Genomic DNA, 16,987 nt, shown 5'->3' on the forward strand with positions numbered 1-16,987 from the left:
AAGAAAAAATAATCAAGATAGAAACGTTATCTGATCACAAGGGCAATGCAATATTATTTGTCAGTCATTATTGCAATATTGGCCTTTGAAATACTGATATCAGAGAGTACGGATGTAATATGCAAACTGTAATCCAACCCTTTGGCTCCAACAAATCACAATTTTGTGTGTGCATGTGCTGGCATATGCCATGAGCATCAGTCTGTGATTTGTGAGTGCTTTGATGAAGCAAAACTTTAACATAATCTAAAATTATGTTTGTATTATGTATTATCTAACAATATTTTTGATCAAAAATATTCTTTAACCATGTGAAGAGCTCTCCAATGTTTTTCAATCTATAATCAATTATCAGCATCAAGAAAAAAATCCAAATATGACCTTTGGCCTTAACTCTAAATAATGTGATTACAAATTTATTTTCGTTTTATACTTTATTAAGCAACACCAAGTTATCAGAATTTAAGAAGTTCAAATCATGACGAAAAGGTTAACTAATCACTATGACCCACAAGTTACCAAGTTACCCACACCAGTAGCCTTTTCCACGAGCAATTCTTATTCTTATGTCTAAAACGTAGAAAGAAATTGCAGCATTAAGCATAATCATTACAAAGGTAATAAAATATATACAATCAACGTTTAATAAGCTCTCAATTGGAATTAGGCCCATTTTATTTGAAGCTACCTAATCGCTAGCGTTAGATAACTAGCTTTTTTTTTTTTTTCTTCAGAGTGTATGATATAACTAATGATAACTAGCTTGCTCGCAAGTCATTGCCAGCGTCGACCTAACGCTTCACTGAAGTACATGCCGACCTCGCCAGAGAAGGTAGGTTAAGCTTCCAAAAAACACCTTGGCCGCAGCCTTCATGAGAACAACACTGGCTCCTGATTCTCTGAGAGCCCTTAGCCCACTAATGGTAGACGCCACATTGATTTTAGGCACCAGATATGGAACAATCTTGGGATGCTGAGCTTGAAAAAAGTGAGTAGCTACTAGCTAGCGATAGTATCTGTCTGTTTAACGACTACAATCAAACCACCTTTCGCTCAGTTGCCAAGTTAACTTGCCTGCTATACAAAGCGCTGCTGTCCAGCGTTTACAAATGCTCTCGTTAACATCAACGTTTCCTTCTCATTTCAACGATTCAGTGGCGCTGGTCCTGGTCACTCATGTTGCAGATGCCATCACTTTTTGGGCTCAGGTAGCTAACACTTCATTTGCCTTATTGTCAAATGTAGGCCAACGTTAGTTTTGTGTAATTGCTGGGTTCTTATTTCAGTTGTGTGTGTGTTGTGTTGTGTTGTGTTGTGTTTACCAATTCTTTATTCATATCAGAATGTTACTGGGGACAAAGCAACAGAATCGATGGATGCCATACTCTCAGAAAAATGCCCCACTGCGACGAGATTGACGGGAAAGCCGAGTCCACAAAGGGTAGGTTAAAGGACAAACGGATTATCTAAATAAGAGAGAAACTCGGTTATCTCCATCTGTTGTCTGCGTTGCAGTTTTATGCTGCATGTTACTCAGAGGACAGATGCTGGTACAGGTGTAAAGTGCAGCAACAATTGAACGACAAGGTGAGAACATCTTAAATTTACTTATCCCTACTCTGGATAGTCGTGATTCGTTTTTGGGATCTAGGTTTTATTCTGTGTTTTAGTGGGAGTGACTACTATTTGTTCTGCTTTTGAACAGAAATGTAATGGCTACATGTTTGTCCCACATTCACATGTCAATCTCATGTTGACTAAATTTTGTTTTTCTTTATTTTGTTTAGTTTCTTGTCTCATATGTTGATTACGGGAATACAGAGGTTGTAGGCAGATCTGACCTAGTAGAATTGCCAGATGACCTACAGTCAGCTGCACTTGCAAAAAAATACAAGTTCTGGGGCTTTCATTTGTCAAGTGAGCAGGATTCTCCACATTTCTCACAGGTAACTGTAATCAAACAATTTCTCCTTCCCCCCCCCCCCCCATCTGTTCTTTTTTTCATAGACTCCAGCTGATTGAATTTTAAATGAAATGAGGACGATGGATTGTTACCACTACTAATAATAATAGTAATACAGTTCTCAGACACAAGGTTGCTTCACAAAACAATTTAATACAGATGCAGAGCAAAAGACATAAAACAATTGAGGTTAAGGTAAACACATATAACTGTATTTTGGTGTGTCTCAAGTTATGTAACAGGTCAAGCACTGTACAAACATTGACTACATTTGCATACACACCAATGTCATAAGAATGTGGACCAAGCCAACACCTTTACAAGTTGTGATTTTTCAGCAAGCTGTAGCCTGGTATTTTTTATTCTTGAGGTTTATCAGTGGTAAACCCTCTGAGGTATTGACACTGGTATTGACTCTATTGTAGTGTTTGTCTCATCTCTGGATAGTGTTGATTTTGTTCTGCCGTTGTGTGTGTTTTTTTTTTTTTTTTCACGACTAAGAATTATTTGGGGACATACTGTGATCTTCAATCATCAGATTTATTCTTTTGCTATTGTTAAGCTCAGTTGTATGTTTGATTTTTTTTTTTTTATCAAATAAGCACAGATGTTAAAAACTACATGGAAAACCTACATCTAGAATCAACTCTAGACCTTTAGTTACCTCTTATATACTATGGTGGATGCACAACTTGCCCTTGTTAGTTGTTTCTTGCATAATATACATACTTATAGGTGTTAAAGCTGACAACAGAAAATGAATTAAAGGTGACAGTTTGCACTTTATATTTTCAGCATTTAGCTGATGCTTTTATCCAAAGCAACTTGCAGTTATGACTGAGTACAATTTGAGCAGTTGTGGGTTAAGGGTCTTGCTCAGGGGCCCAACAGTGGCAACTCGGCGGTGGTGGCTTGAACCAGCAACCTTGTGATTACAAGTCAAGTACCGCTACCACTGCCCCACTTTCACCTCATAGCCGGCGTTCCATTTAAAATCCAGGATGCTGGAGTACAGAACTAAAATAGTAAATACTGCCATTGTTCATATTCTTACAGACTTATTCTTTTATATGTGAGTATTATGTATACCATTGTTGTATGTCAGGGAAAGTCCTTCCTCCAGAATCTGATATATGGAAAGAAGTTGCGCATTAATAAGAAGTCAGTTTGCTTCGATGGAACCATCCTGGTCCAAGTGTTTCAGGGCAATTTTGATATCGGCCAAGAGGTGTTGAAGTTCAAATTTGCCAAACTGAATCTACCAGAGAACAGAGAGAGCACCTTTCCTGCTAAGGCCCTCCATATGCAGGCTGGACTGTGGCCTTTTATGGGTCAACAGGGAGATGGTGACATCCCAAGCTCTTTAGGATGTATGCCCAAGTTGCGTCCAGTTTCCTCCAACCACAAGCCTCAAGTCTTGATGTAAGATACACCTGCTTTCACATAATCATTCAGACAATGTCTTGTATGTATATGATAGTAGTATGGTTTTTCATTGTAACATTTTCTGCAAATCATAGCATGGACAATTGAATTTATCCCATATCATTGCACCGTAAGCTATACTAACTGGTTCTGTTTTTACAACCTATACCATCAGTGTATAGGTTACATTTTGATAAACTGCTATAAAAAATATTATCACAAGCTGTCCTCCACCCCACACCTTACCCACATTTGTATGGTAGTCTGATAGACCAGGAAAAGTGACCCAATAGCAGTCAGACTATTGCATCATGGTATGTTAGAAACAAGTGTTAATATGGCCTAACAACACAGAATCTGTGAATTTTGTTAGGATTTAGGTCATACTGTAAACATGACGTAGCCAGGTTACTGCTTGGATTGTTGTGCCTTTTCAGGGAAAAAAGTGCTGGCACGACTGTAAATGTGCCAGAAGCAGAGGGGAAGCTGATGAAGGAGAACCAGCCCTGTGATGCAACTCATGCAGAGATGGCTGTCCAGCACCTATGCGGTCAGGCCAGTGAATATATGCTGACTGAAGCCAAGTCAGAGCTGCAGGTGCTCACATAGTCATGTTTTCCAACCCATTTTGTTAAAATCACTGGAGCATCAAACATACCATTTCTTGCCTAGAATACACCACACATTACTTGACCTGTTGGTGTGCTGTCAACACTAATATATTTTGTAGCCTGATACTAGATTGCTGACAGTTGCACACTTAACAGAACCAATTTGTTAAAAATGCTTACAATAGTGTGTTTGCCATTACTGCTTTTCTCTATGTGCTGTGCATTTTGGGTTATGTATGTCGGCTGTGTTATTTTGTAGAGGATGAGAGAGGAGGTGGATGAAAAAACAAAGGAGATAAAGAAGCTTGAGGAGCAGAAGAGAGCAATCCAGAAACATGCAGATGATCTAGAGCATCGACTGAAGGAGGCCAGACTGGAGCTGCAGGTTAGAGGTGGCTAGTATGTTTTAGAAGGAAGGACTTAAGGTTAGAGTTGGTACAATACCCATTTTTGTCCAATCATTGTTTTTGTGTTTTTAATCACATTTAAAGTGAGCTAAGGAGTTCTGCATTCGACTTAGGATTTAAAAGTACATATATAATGTAATATGTATAATAATGTATAGTTCTGTGCAAATGTCTTGGGCCACCATTTAGATTTGTTGTTTTAGCAATGGTATAATGACCATATATAAATTTTTCAGTCTCTTTATTTGGATACAAACAGAAAATACAGGAAATATGTATGCATAGTAAAAAAATGAATAAATAAAATTTCAGAACAAAAGTCAGTCCCTTGGTACTAAGCACATCTTGAACTCTTTTAGCGAGACTGTCCTGTAGTTTTCTGAAGTCATCTTCTGGTACCATTCTGTTCAGGTTCTATTCCATTTAGGTTTGACAGCCAGGTTCGTGCTATTGCTCATGTATAAGTGGAGGGAACACTAAATGCTTGCCATTGTAGCCTATAGAAGCACCTTTAGTTTCTGTTTTTTAATGCTGCATACAAATGTCCTGTGTTTTCTGGTATTCTAATAAAGACAGAAATTATTATACATGTTAATTATACCATTGTCAAAATGGCAAATCTAATGGTGGCCTAAGACCTTTGCATAGTACTGTATATAAATGTAAAGGACTGATTTTGGTTTGAGCTGTATGTGTGGCTTGACCTGTAGGTTGTTTTATAGGAAGTGAGTGAGGTATGTCCGAAAAAAGACAAGAGTGTGGAAGTCCACCTGGACTCAACAGTAGGTGAAAGGTTCTGTCGACTGGTTGAGAAAGTGGAAGCAGTGAAAAAAAATAGGTAAGCTGTTGTTTTTATAGCTTAGTGTTTTCCCTCTAGACTGGTTTGCTTTTGTGTTCTTTATGTGTGTGTGTGTGTGTGTGTGTGTGTGTGTGTGTTTTCCCTTCTGACCCAGGGAGAGTAATCTATGCAGTACTCCTGGGGATCTCCTATTGGAATACATTACAATAGTGGTCAACAACCAAATTCTTAAGCCATTCACTTCAGAAAAACTTGAGATGGCATGGGAGGACTACACACAGGCTTTAAAGAAACTTAGAGAGTGTCAAAATGTGAGTAATATAAATTGCTTGTTCATATTGTTGGATCCACAGTTTGTCTGTCCATCAATCTATCAGTCTTTCAGCATGTTGATCGGTTGGTCATGCTTCAAGATCATGAAGTGGCCTCTTTGAACTGTGTCTGACTTGGACATTATTTTTCAGCAAATAAAAATATTATTTTGGTTTTGCCACAGCAAAAGAAAAAACAGACTGGATTTTGTACAAGCATTCAAGGATACCTTCATTTAAACTTTGTACTACTGCTAAATTCTCAGTCTCTGTGATTATTAGGAAGTGCATTTTTAAATAGTTGGACGCAGTAGAACAGAGTCAGAAAAATAGGTTTGTGTTGGAAAATTATGGGTTGTTTTAAACATGTCAAGGCTTGGCACACTGGTCACTGTTAAAAGGAATGGGGTTTATTAGCCCATGTTATGTTGCATGTTTGTCCAGAAGGGGGAGATACAGGATCTGGTGAACAGCAGGAATCAATTTCGTAGGGCACTCTTGACTGCCATAGATGACTTCCTTCGAGAGGTGGACAATCTGCCAATTGGTGAACGGCTGGAGAGTCTCCAGGTGTGTTGGTGGAAGTACAGTATCTCTTCATGTAGTAAATTAAAAAAAAAAAAAAAAAAAAGTTTAATATGGTATAAATGATTACAGTATTATGAAATAATTTTGATGGCTTGTGTCTCTTTAGTCATCACTTGTCTTCTAACAGGATGTTTACTCGAAACTGACGGCAGTACGTGGATCAGTATTGACAGAAAATATTGAAGATCAGTCTTTTGAGTACTTCTGTAACTGGAAGACTCAAAAGCATCAGAACTCCAGAAACATGCGACAAGCAACAGATCAGGCACTTTGTGCTCTGAGTGACTGGGCAGCCAACGTAAGCAAGGTACATGCTAACACTTTACCAGAGCCTACACCACCATACTGTTTCTCCTGTGGGTGTAGGAAAATTGCCACCTCATTATATATTCTCCCCTGAGATTATACCCCAGTACAAGGTGTTTACCAGAAAGTCCAACATCTTGGCGGGTATACACTGCATTTTCGGTCATTCCTATTCAGTTAGTTAAATATTGGTTCTCTGAGTTTTGATGTCAGTATTCACATCATTGAAGTATTGTTTGTCATCTTCATGTGTATATAGTCTTCAACAGATAATTAGTATAATGTGCATTTAGTTTTTCTGCTTGAAAGAGAAGACTGGAGTGTCCCTGGAAGTCATTGCTGAGGGTGTGGATGAACTCCTACAGCAGGCTGAATCCACTGTCTATGAGGAGCTGAACATTAAACTCCGTGTGAGTCTTGTAACCCCTTCACACACACACCTTACCAACTTTTGGTACACTGACAATTCCCTCCTGATAGCTGACTGTTAGCTAACAAAATACTAATATTTAGGCTTTTGCATATTGAGTGCTGTCTCCCAGTGCTTTTATATTAGTAGATGAAGTATGTGAAGAATTTGTAATGTTCAGATCTGCTTCAGATTAAGTATTTGTGGTGTTTCACAGGAGCAAGATGGTCAGGATATGAAGATAATGTCGAATGCATTTCATAAAGTGGTGGAGCATATCCAAAAGGAGCAGCAGCTGCTGTGTGGCATCAGAGAGAAATGTGAAATCAACAAAAAGGTATGAAGACCACACCTGACCACCCAAATATTTAGCCAGCAGTAGACCTACAGTCTGAAACCGATTAGTGAGGAATAAGGCAGAAGGTGCTGAATTGTGCGTGTAAACAGATCGGCAGCAGCTGGTAAATGTACAATTTTAAAATGTGCCTACAAAATTGGCATACCTAATGAAGTGACCAGTAAAGAGAGGTACATGGTTTCAGGACATACAGTGTCAAAGATATGAGGCTTTCCTCTTGCATAGCACCACAGGTGCTTTTCCAGTGTTTATCTACACAACCTTACTTGAGGACATGGATGTGGGTTGCATATGGGGTGAGCAGGGGCAGAATTGAATATGCATTTAGAAGTGAATTTATACATCTCCTTCATAAGTTGTTCTGTCTATAACAGCAGTATTGTAAAAAGTCTTTGGCGGCAGTTTTGTGCATTCAGTGCCTAATTTTCCCCTGGCAATGACATGGACATTTTGTTTTGCCTCCTCTTGCTATTGTTAAAAGTGAAGAGTGATGGGTTGAAACCTAGCTGTCAGGCAACCTAGAACAACCATAAATTAAGCTGTCTAGGTAAAATGGAATAGAAAAAGGAGGTTAAAGGAGCAGTAAGTCATATTTACCACCAAAAAGTAGCAAATGATTTTTTATGAAAGTGATTTTTTTTTTCTTTCTATAAAACACAGCTCACATGAGATGACTCAAATTGCTTAGTAATTCTCAAATAAACCAGTGTATACTCCATCGAGCGGGTCCCCCGCATGGAGGCGGCCATGTTTAATATAGATTTAGTACAGAATCTCTGAAACTTAAAGGCCAGTAGGTGTCAGTGTAATAGCTGTGTCATAATGTGACTGGAATCATTGTAAAAATGACTTATTGCTGCTTATTTAAGTGTTGCCCCCAATGTATACACATCCTTGAGAATGTACTAAATGGGATTATAGTCAAAAAAAAAACTAAACTTGCCCTTCTGTAATGGTTGATTCCAGTTTAAGCAGGGGATGGTACAGTGGCAGAACAGCACTCCTAAAATAAATGAACTCTTGTACATAAAGAAACGCATCAAAAGCCTGCGTTCACAGCTCCGCTGGAAAATGGTGGAGGCGGGCTGTCTGGAGGAGGTAATTGCATTCATAATTATGTAGATGTAATAATGTTGGGTGCTGTGGCACAGCTGTGAAGGGTAATCTTAATTCATGAGGAGAAAAGGCCATTATTTAAAGAGCAGTAATAGTTGTCACCAGTGAGGAGTACTTGAACAGAAAACGTAACTGTTTGTCTGAGCGGCATTGATCTGTTCCACTCCACAGGCTGATGATTTGGATCTCCCTGAAATTCTGAAGAAAAAGGAAGAGATTGCTAAGACAAGGAAATCGCTCTTTGAGGAAATTGACAATGAGAGAGAGGAATATGTAAGTTTGAATGTGGAACACTTCATATTTGCTACTGATGCTCTGAACAGAGTCATCTACAGTGCCATCTGTAAATAACTGGACAGTGACTTCATTTCAAATCTTAAAGTTTTAGCATTTTTAACAAGATGTGGTATGAAGTGTCTGAATGACAGTTGCTGTGTAAATGTCTAGGAGAAGCTGTGTGATCTGGCGAGAGGAAGCTTTCCAGAGCTTGTGCCTCTATACCCAGAGGCAGATATTAACAGTTACCTGGTGAGTCACAAGTTTTTTGTTTGTTGGTTTGCTTGTTTTGATTCCCTCTTAACAAGCTGAACATATTACAAAAAACAGTCACCACTTTCAACACATCAGCACTTTCTTTAGTTAATAATGTTTTAGCCTACCACACTGCCACATCGCCTTTATCCTAATCCTGACATTTACATTCAGGTGTGATGCTTCTTAAAATCAGAAACACTTCTGATTTGTCATCATGCATCATTAGCACCAAAAAATGTCAGTTATTTCACAGATGGAGGGCTTAAAAGTGCTCCTGCACAATTTCCAGTGTATGGCTGTTTTTTAGTCAATGTTGTCAGCATAGAATTCAGCAACAGTCATTTGTGAGCATTGTAGCCTCTTATCCAGTCAGCAGTAAGCTACATGCTCATGCTGACCTCTCGCACTGCCCCTGTCCCATTCGTACAACATTTCAGGCTTACAACGTTTTTATTCTTTCGTTTGTTTAAAGTCTACAGATAAATCATCTATAGTAAGGCAGAACGGAGACCCAGCATACCTCCAAACTTCGTATGGACTGCATCCTAACAAAAAAAAAACAAACAAAAAAAACAGTGTCTCTGTATTCAAACTTGCTAATATTGGACTGTTAGGTCATTGATCACCTGACTCGATTAAGGTGCATGTTGTGTTTACAGAGCTCCGAGGGGCTGTTAATGAAGAGCTTGGATCGGGACATATTTGATGCTGAGCCAATGAAAGAGCTGAGTGGGCGGAGACCTCTGGTGTACACGGAGTTCCAGGGCCAGAAGGTGGTGCTCAAGGTAGTGTTCTGGTTGAAGCTTATTATGCCCTAGCAGTAGAATGAAAGTGGGGAAGTCTTGGTCTGGTTTTTGTTTTTTCATTCTTTCTTACTGAACATTTTTGTTCTTTTAGTTCATTTTTGGCTTTAAAAACTGTAATGAAATAGGACCATATGTTAATATTGCAATTGTCCACCTGTTCAGAAGAATCGGAGGTAGATTTCGACTCATAATTACTTCCATTTTTGTGGCAGGGCTACTCTGTGAATGAGGAGTCAGAAGTGAGGATGCTGGAGCAGGCAGTACAGTATCACAGAGCGCAGAGTCAGAAGCCTTCCATTGTCCTGCCTCTTCTAAGCCTGTTCTTTGGCAAGGTGCTCCATTTTTACACCTCAGACTTACTCTCTCGTCCGTACGTGCCTCTAGCCTCTGCTGAGAAAGTGGGGGTGCTTCATGTGTATGGTCTACCTTGAAAATGCACATATTCAGATGTCATCCTGTCATTTCCACACATTCTCTTTGCTCGGGTTAATAGCGATCATTATGCTGGTGCTCTGTCGGTGCATTTTGTACTCCATAACAGAATGTTAATCATGCCAAATGTGTGTTTCAGTCAGATCCTCTGGCCTACATCATGCTGCCGTACATTTCCAACGGGAGTCTCATGGCTGTGCAGAGGATAAGCCCACTCGCACCCTCTGTAAGTTGTAGGTTGTTGACTTTCATGCCATTGGGCCATCAGAGATGAATGATTAAAGGGAACGCTGATGTGGCAAGTAGAACCAATGAACACAAATCAGGGTCAGGTGGCATTATTCAACTGGTCCTGTCGACCTTTTATTCATTGTTAGAAATATCATCAATTCTAATGAATTAGAGAAAGATTACAGAATTGTCCAGTTTATAACGATACAAAGCATGCATGAGCAAAGCAAATTGTATTTTAATTGAAAACACTACATTACATGGCATTGAGGGGTTGGAATGAATGTCTGGTATCTCCTTGAGGAAAAGGACAGTGAAGTAAGTAATGCTTATGGTTGTGATGTGACTGTTCAGGAGACTGGGAGGGTGATGAGAGGAGCACTTCTAGGGCTGCAGAGTTTGCATGCGGCCTGCATCACCCACGCCTCTCTAAACCCCAGCAATGTGTTTGTTCTCAACCGAGAGCAAGGCATCATAGGGGATTATGATTTTACAAAGACACCAGTGAGTAACACATCTCTCTGTCTCTCTAACAACCTTGTGCAGAAACATGTACAGTGATGCTTTATGGATCAGAAGTCAAATGTCACTTGAGGTCTTAGTTACTTACAATTAGACTGTGATTTATTACTGAAGCAGATCCAGCCTGCATGACCGCATTACCTGGAGAGTTCGTCATCCTGTGGAACTGCAGTGGAAAGGGTGTCTCAGATCACATCTGATTATTTTATTCTGCCAGTACCGTTAATCTAGGAGACATGATGATGATGATGATGATGCGGGACAGTACTCCATAGGAGAAATTGCACCATGATCAAAATTTAAACTTATGCTGATCATAAAATCACACACAATACTTGCAACTGAATTATCTTAATATCAGGATCAGTACATAGCCTGACAAAGGAAACCACAGTCTTAACAATGTGATTTATCGAAATCTAAATGTAATACATAGGCCTTTGTATGTATTTATCTTTTTCCAGGAGCAGAGGGCTTTGGATAGTGGAATGGTGGCCGGCTCCATCTGCCTTGTGGCTCCAGAATTGAGACAGGGTCAGCCGCCCACCCCAGCTAGTGACATGTACGCTATTGGAGGCATCATGCTCTGGGTAGGGGGATGCATTAATACAGCGCTCAATTTTATAGTAACTTTTCTCTTTTTTTCATTTCTGTGGAAAATGTACTAAATTTTTTAGTGCATGGCAATATTTTCTGCTGTTTTAGTGTTGAAGAAAATGAGTTTTTCTGATAGTAATGGAGCCTGATTTCTGTATGCAGCTTAGTGCTCCAGATTTCAGTGGAGTGGTGGAGAATGATGGACAAGCCCCAGAGATTCTGGGATTGCAGCTGGTAGGTAAACATTTTTTTTTTCTTTTTTTTCCCCATTCTAAGAATTTTGATTTTCTCATAGAGCTTTTATGCAAATTTGACTCTGACAGGATATCAAACTCCAGACCCTCCTTTCAAAGCTAATGGTGTACACTGGGAGATTATCAGTACATGAAGCCCTAGATGATGCTTATTTCTTTTCACTTGAAAACTGAAAATGCAGGTATCTCAGGGAAAAAAGTTGACTACTTCATTAATTATTTCTAGTTTTGTTCAAGAAAAGGTATTTCAAAAAAGCAAGACATTTGTTTCTACTGTATGTTTTGTTCAAATAAATAAACAAATTAAAGACACTTGCAGAAGTCGAATGTGTTTATTTTAGGGTATAGTAAAGAATATTAGACAAATGAGACGTATGTACACTATATGGCTAAAAGTATGTGGTCACCACACCTAATTACTGAGTTAAGAGGGGAAAAAAAATGCTAACAGATATATAAAATCAAGCACATGGCCATAGACAAACTTTGGCAATGGAAGGGTTGGACTAAGCAACTTTGACTTTAAAAGTGCCACCTTTGCCACATGTCAGTTTATGAAATTTCTGCAAACTGTAAGTGTTAGTGGTCAGCTGTAATTGCTATTTTTGTGAAATGGAAGTATCTAGGACTAACAACAGCTTAGTCAAGAAGCAGTAGGCCACGCAGACTCAGTGACACCACTGAATGCTGAAGCACGCAGCACAGAAAAATTATCTACCCACTGGAATACATGGTGCCAACAGAAGCCTGTCGGAGGAGGGACAGTGGTGTGCTCCTGTTTTTCAGGGTTTGGGCTGGGCCCCTTATTTTCAGTGAAGAGAATGTTAATGCTGTAGCATTAGAGACATTTTAGACAATTATACACTCCTAACTTTGTGGCTCTTTTTTGGGAAAGATTTGAGGAAGGCTCATTCCTGTTCCAGCATGAACGTGACTCTGCACAAAGTGAAATCCATAAAGAGCCCTGACCCTGCTGAACACTTTTTTTTTAGACAAAATGGAATGTCATTTGCCAACCAGACCTGCTTATGCAGCATTAATGCTAGACCTCACAAATTCTTATTTGACTGAATAAGCCCAAATTCCCACAGACATACTCCAAAATCTACCCAGAAGAGTGCAGGTTCTTATAACCGCCAAGGAGGTGGCACAAATAGATATATTAATGCCCATGGTTTTGGAACAGGATGTCCAACAAGCTCATATAGGTGTGATGGTCTGGTGTCCACGTACTTCTGGCGATACAGTGTACTTGATGTGAGTAGTTCTTCATGTTTAGTTGTGTGGTTTATTTCTGTTCTTTTACCTCTTGATGATGATCTTGACAGGCAAGGCTGTCATCTTCACGGTCATGTCACATTGTGAGAATATTACCCATAATAAACTGCAACAGTAGTTCATATGTTTTCCCTCACTTTTTGTGAAGGTACAATGGAACAAAATGTAAAGTCATGTTGGTTTACATTTAAAAAAAAAATTATTATAATCACATTCCAGATTATTCAAATTATTACCATTGTTTTCAAACTCTGCCAATACAGCATAAAATTTGGATTATAATTGGGTTCATGAATTTAGTTGTCCTATTTATTGACATCCTATTTGTGGAATGGGCATGACTATGTTCACTGATGTGGTTGAATGTTTGTTTGTTTACTTTCCAGTAATCCTCTTTAAGCAAAACACAGTAACTGGCTTTGACAAAACTGAATGCAAACCCAGCTCTCAAGAAACCTACACTTTCAGATAAACTTCCAGACAAAAGCTAACCAAAACTACTATTTGCTTCAGGAAAACCTCTGCTCTCTAAATTCTAAAACTAGTGAAGCACTGGCTGGCTTCATTTGAATTTCTTATGTATTTTGGGCAGTTCCGTTGCTTTCATATTTCAATATGTGTAAAACGTAAATCGAAACAATAGAAATAGAACGATAAAAGAAACCGGATTAAATGTAACACCATTTCTTTAAAATGGCAAATCAAATAGTGCCTTTACAATTAAAATGTGTTGTCTTCTTTCTGTAAAATACATTCTATTTTACCTGTGATAGACTGCTTTTTTTTTTTTTTTTTTTTTGCTCAGAAAAAAAGAAACTCCTTAAAAATTGTTGTTTTTTTTGTTTGTTTTTTTTTGCATGCACATCATTTTATCATGTTAATCTAACAGTACTGAGCCAGCATATTTCATGCACAGCAGCATATTCAGGGAGTGGACAAAAATAATGGAAACTTTTTATATAAAAAAGAGACTTTACAAGGATCTGAATTACAAAGGCATAGTACAAATGAGTTGTATTGGTGTGAATGCCCAATCGAAACATTTGTCAGCTAGAAAAGAAGTCTGAATCAGCACTTTTTTTGAAAAACAATGTTCCAAAGATCTTAAATAGTCAATGCCTGAAATGCTGGTGCATTAGTCACAAAGACTGCAAAATGTTTTTAATACATCAAGGGGGGGAAAAGCCTTGAAAATTGTGACAGCATGGACAAACCATCAGCAAAGAAGAAGAGTGGTAGCAAGTTCTCTGATAATGAAAGACAGCACTTAATACAAAAGTTGCTAAAACTGCAAAAACTACAGCCTCAACATTAATCATAGAACTGCATCAGTTTCTTGGTGGTCTTGGTGTGATGCAAAGATCCACAAGGATCAGGTCCTTTTGTCTTCATGCTGTACATCCAGAAAAAAAGACTTTCTGCAGTGTTCTTTTTTACAGAACCCATCTTATAGAACTCTGCTATCCCTGCATATTCACCAGGATCATTCACATTTAAACAAATAAATAAGACATGATCCTTACATTATTTGTGTGAAAGTGTTCTAGCTGAGCAGTATAAATCCTGCATATGTGCACTGTGTCAGAGTAACTGAAGCACAAGTGGGCTATGCTGGAAAAAACTAACAGCAGCAACCTCAGTCTTCACTAAAAGATGGGAGTACATTACTCACTGGTAAAATGTTTTAGTTTACTGGTAGAATTACTGCATTCATGCAATATTAATTCAGTATGTAATTAGAATAAATAATAGTATTAGTAGGATTGCTGCTGCTCTTCTACTAAGTAACGTGTTGTCTTTCTTTTTTTTTTTTTTTAGAAATGTGGTTTTCTTGCTTGTATATATTTTTTTCGTTGCTGTTGTTTGCCAGATAGGTTGTATGATGACCTGTTTAGATGTTGTTCTAAGCAAATTGTTGCGTTTGTGTCTGGCTTTGTTATACAAGCAAGCTCATGCGATAATGTGCCTTGGTGTTGTACTGCTGAAGCTAACACTAGCAGTGCATACCTATTGAAACCAGCCAGGCCGCATCGCAGATGAAGAGCTGGCTAAATGTTACTCTGCCCAGCAATATTAGATCAACCTCATCAGATGACCAAGGTAAAGGCAAGAAGAAAAGACAAAACATGGCTCAAATATTTTGGATGATTATAGTCATTATTAAAAATGTATTTTCCCTTCATTTACCACTTTCATTTTCTTTTCGGCAGCCAATTTTACAGGAAAAGATAATGCAGAGAAACCACATATCTATTTATTTTTAATTTTAGAAACTCATTGCTGTAGACTGAATTAATTTCATTTTTATAACTGATATATTATTGATAGTGTTGGGCTCTTTGGTACACTGAGAAATAAAAGAAAGCTGAATTCAGGTGTTTTTTTTTTTTTTTTTTTTTTTTTTAACATAAATGCAGTTGTACTGTTTTTGATGTTTTTTGATGCTAAAGTAACCACACAGGTGTACGTTATCTTCCATAATGTTTCCAGTACTGGAGATGACACAGAATGTCTGACTGGTCTAACCTCTCTCGGATATGGGAGAGAGGCAGCTCCTGCTATGGTGGTGTTTGAGCTCCTCACAGAAAGTGCAGAGTCAGCAGAAGGTCTGTGGTATGGAGAGTAAAAAGCAGAATCAAGTTTGTATATTGTATATTATATTCACATGCGTGTTCATGTTTACATTCTTGTTTTTGACAGTGAATACTTCAGTGCGCAAGCATGTATACAATGTATACAGTACATATGATATAATGAAGTGGTGACATGATATCATCCATCAAACAGCACAGCGAAAGAAGAAAATAAAAGATATCAGCATGAATACTTATGCATTTGACAGAGTATTGATAATTATATTAGCCTATGTTAGACACTTTTATATAGGCAAGTACCTTATGGTGCGGAAGAAGAAAACCGCGCAAGGTAACGGCTCCTTTATTGCAAGCGAAGCTTTTAGACTCAAAACAGAACTTGACTAATGGAAAAAATATAGGAGAGAACTAAACAACACACAATTGCTACACACGCTAATTTTAACAAAAAGGGAAAGCTGAGACTAAATAAGCCAAACGCATATATTGACTCAGATCAACTTTGTATTTGCGTGTGTATATAACACACACTCCAGGCAGTAATATTATTAGCTGTGCATGCTTTGCACATTGCAGAGAAAGGTAGCCAGATAGTAGAAACTGGTTTCCAGAGAATGCCTAGCTACATATTTACACGTTTTCCCCAAAGCAATGCATAATAAAACATACCCTTATTAGGCCTAAATGTTCATCACTCAATATCCAACATCCATCGCACTAATAAAAGTACTTGAGATACATAATGTAGTGTAATGTGTAAATATGCGTCTAATGCAAAACCATATACCTCGTAGATGCACATAACTGCGTTGTTAGTTGTGCTCGTGATAACATTAGGTTCAAATAGTCCTTCATAGGAATCCTTATGCAATAATGCAATTCTCAGTGCGCGTCGTATTTGTATCTTGTACTTTTCGTAGCGAAACAAAAGCATTAGAATAAGCATTAGAAGGATTAACAAAAGTAGATTTGGTAGGCACATTGCTACTGCCCTCTTTCGGCCTTAAACCTAACCGTAAAAGTGTCCGCCAGCTAAAATAACATTGAATGCTTACAACATTGCAAAACTTATTTGCACACTCAGAATCATCATACATGCTTTGCATGCTATGAAACTAGAATAGGATGAAGGATATCTCAATACCTGTTGGCATGCAAGAGTGCCATAGCATGTCATGTCCAAATTTGAATAAATTTGCGGATAGCTTTCTCGTGAATGCATAAATAGCTAGCCTAGCCTCGCTACGTTTCAAATAGCCTTTGACGAGTTCAAAATGGTGTGGAGTAGACTATGTAATAAATTAGGATCTATTTAGAGATGCCAATAAGTCAAACTGCAAACTGTAATCATAATATAACAAAGTGTTATTCCTGAGGCCCGTTAATTTGGAGCTCTGTTCATAGATGTTTAACTGGCCGTTGTGGAAGAAACGTTCACACGAAAGC

General features: G+C 38.3%; 1 protein-coding gene and 1 long non-coding RNA gene across 2 annotated transcripts; one reads left to right on the plus strand and one right to left on the minus strand.

The window, feature by feature from the left end:
• The first annotated feature begins 1,109 nt into the window (after positions 1-1,109).
• On the plus strand, positions 1,110-11,971 carry stk31 (serine/threonine kinase 31). The gene is made up of 23 exons (XM_026999963.3): positions 1,110-1,208; positions 1,343-1,441; positions 1,516-1,587; positions 1,788-1,946; positions 3,069-3,385; positions 3,826-3,985; positions 4,259-4,384; positions 5,129-5,244; positions 5,360-5,516; positions 5,961-6,086; positions 6,232-6,411; positions 6,704-6,820; positions 7,037-7,156; positions 8,144-8,275; positions 8,465-8,566; positions 8,741-8,821; positions 9,487-9,612; positions 9,846-9,965; positions 10,205-10,291; positions 10,651-10,800; positions 11,283-11,408; positions 11,578-11,649; positions 11,739-11,971. Exons 1-23 carry the CDS (start codon positions 1,110-1,112, stop codon positions 11,841-11,843), a joined length of 2,949 nt encoding a protein of 982 aa, XP_026855764.2. The 3' UTR covers positions 11,844-11,971.
• Positions 11,972-13,854: 1,883 nt separating this feature from the next.
• On the minus strand, positions 13,855-16,938 carry LOC145651200 (uncharacterized). The gene is made up of 3 exons (XR_014116986.1): positions 16,686-16,938; positions 16,329-16,451; positions 13,855-15,555 (listed from the first exon to the last, which is right to left on the minus strand). It is a non-coding gene; the product is annotated as an uncharacterized LOC145651200 (long non-coding RNA).
• Positions 16,939-16,987: the final 49 nt, after the last annotated feature.

This window comes from Electrophorus electricus, chromosome 14 (assembly GCF_041902795.1).
Source record: "Electrophorus electricus isolate QZ-2024a chromosome 14, ASM4190279v1, whole genome shotgun sequence".
Classification (NCBI taxonomy): domain Eukaryota; kingdom Metazoa; phylum Chordata; class Actinopteri; order Gymnotiformes; family Gymnotidae; genus Electrophorus; species Electrophorus electricus.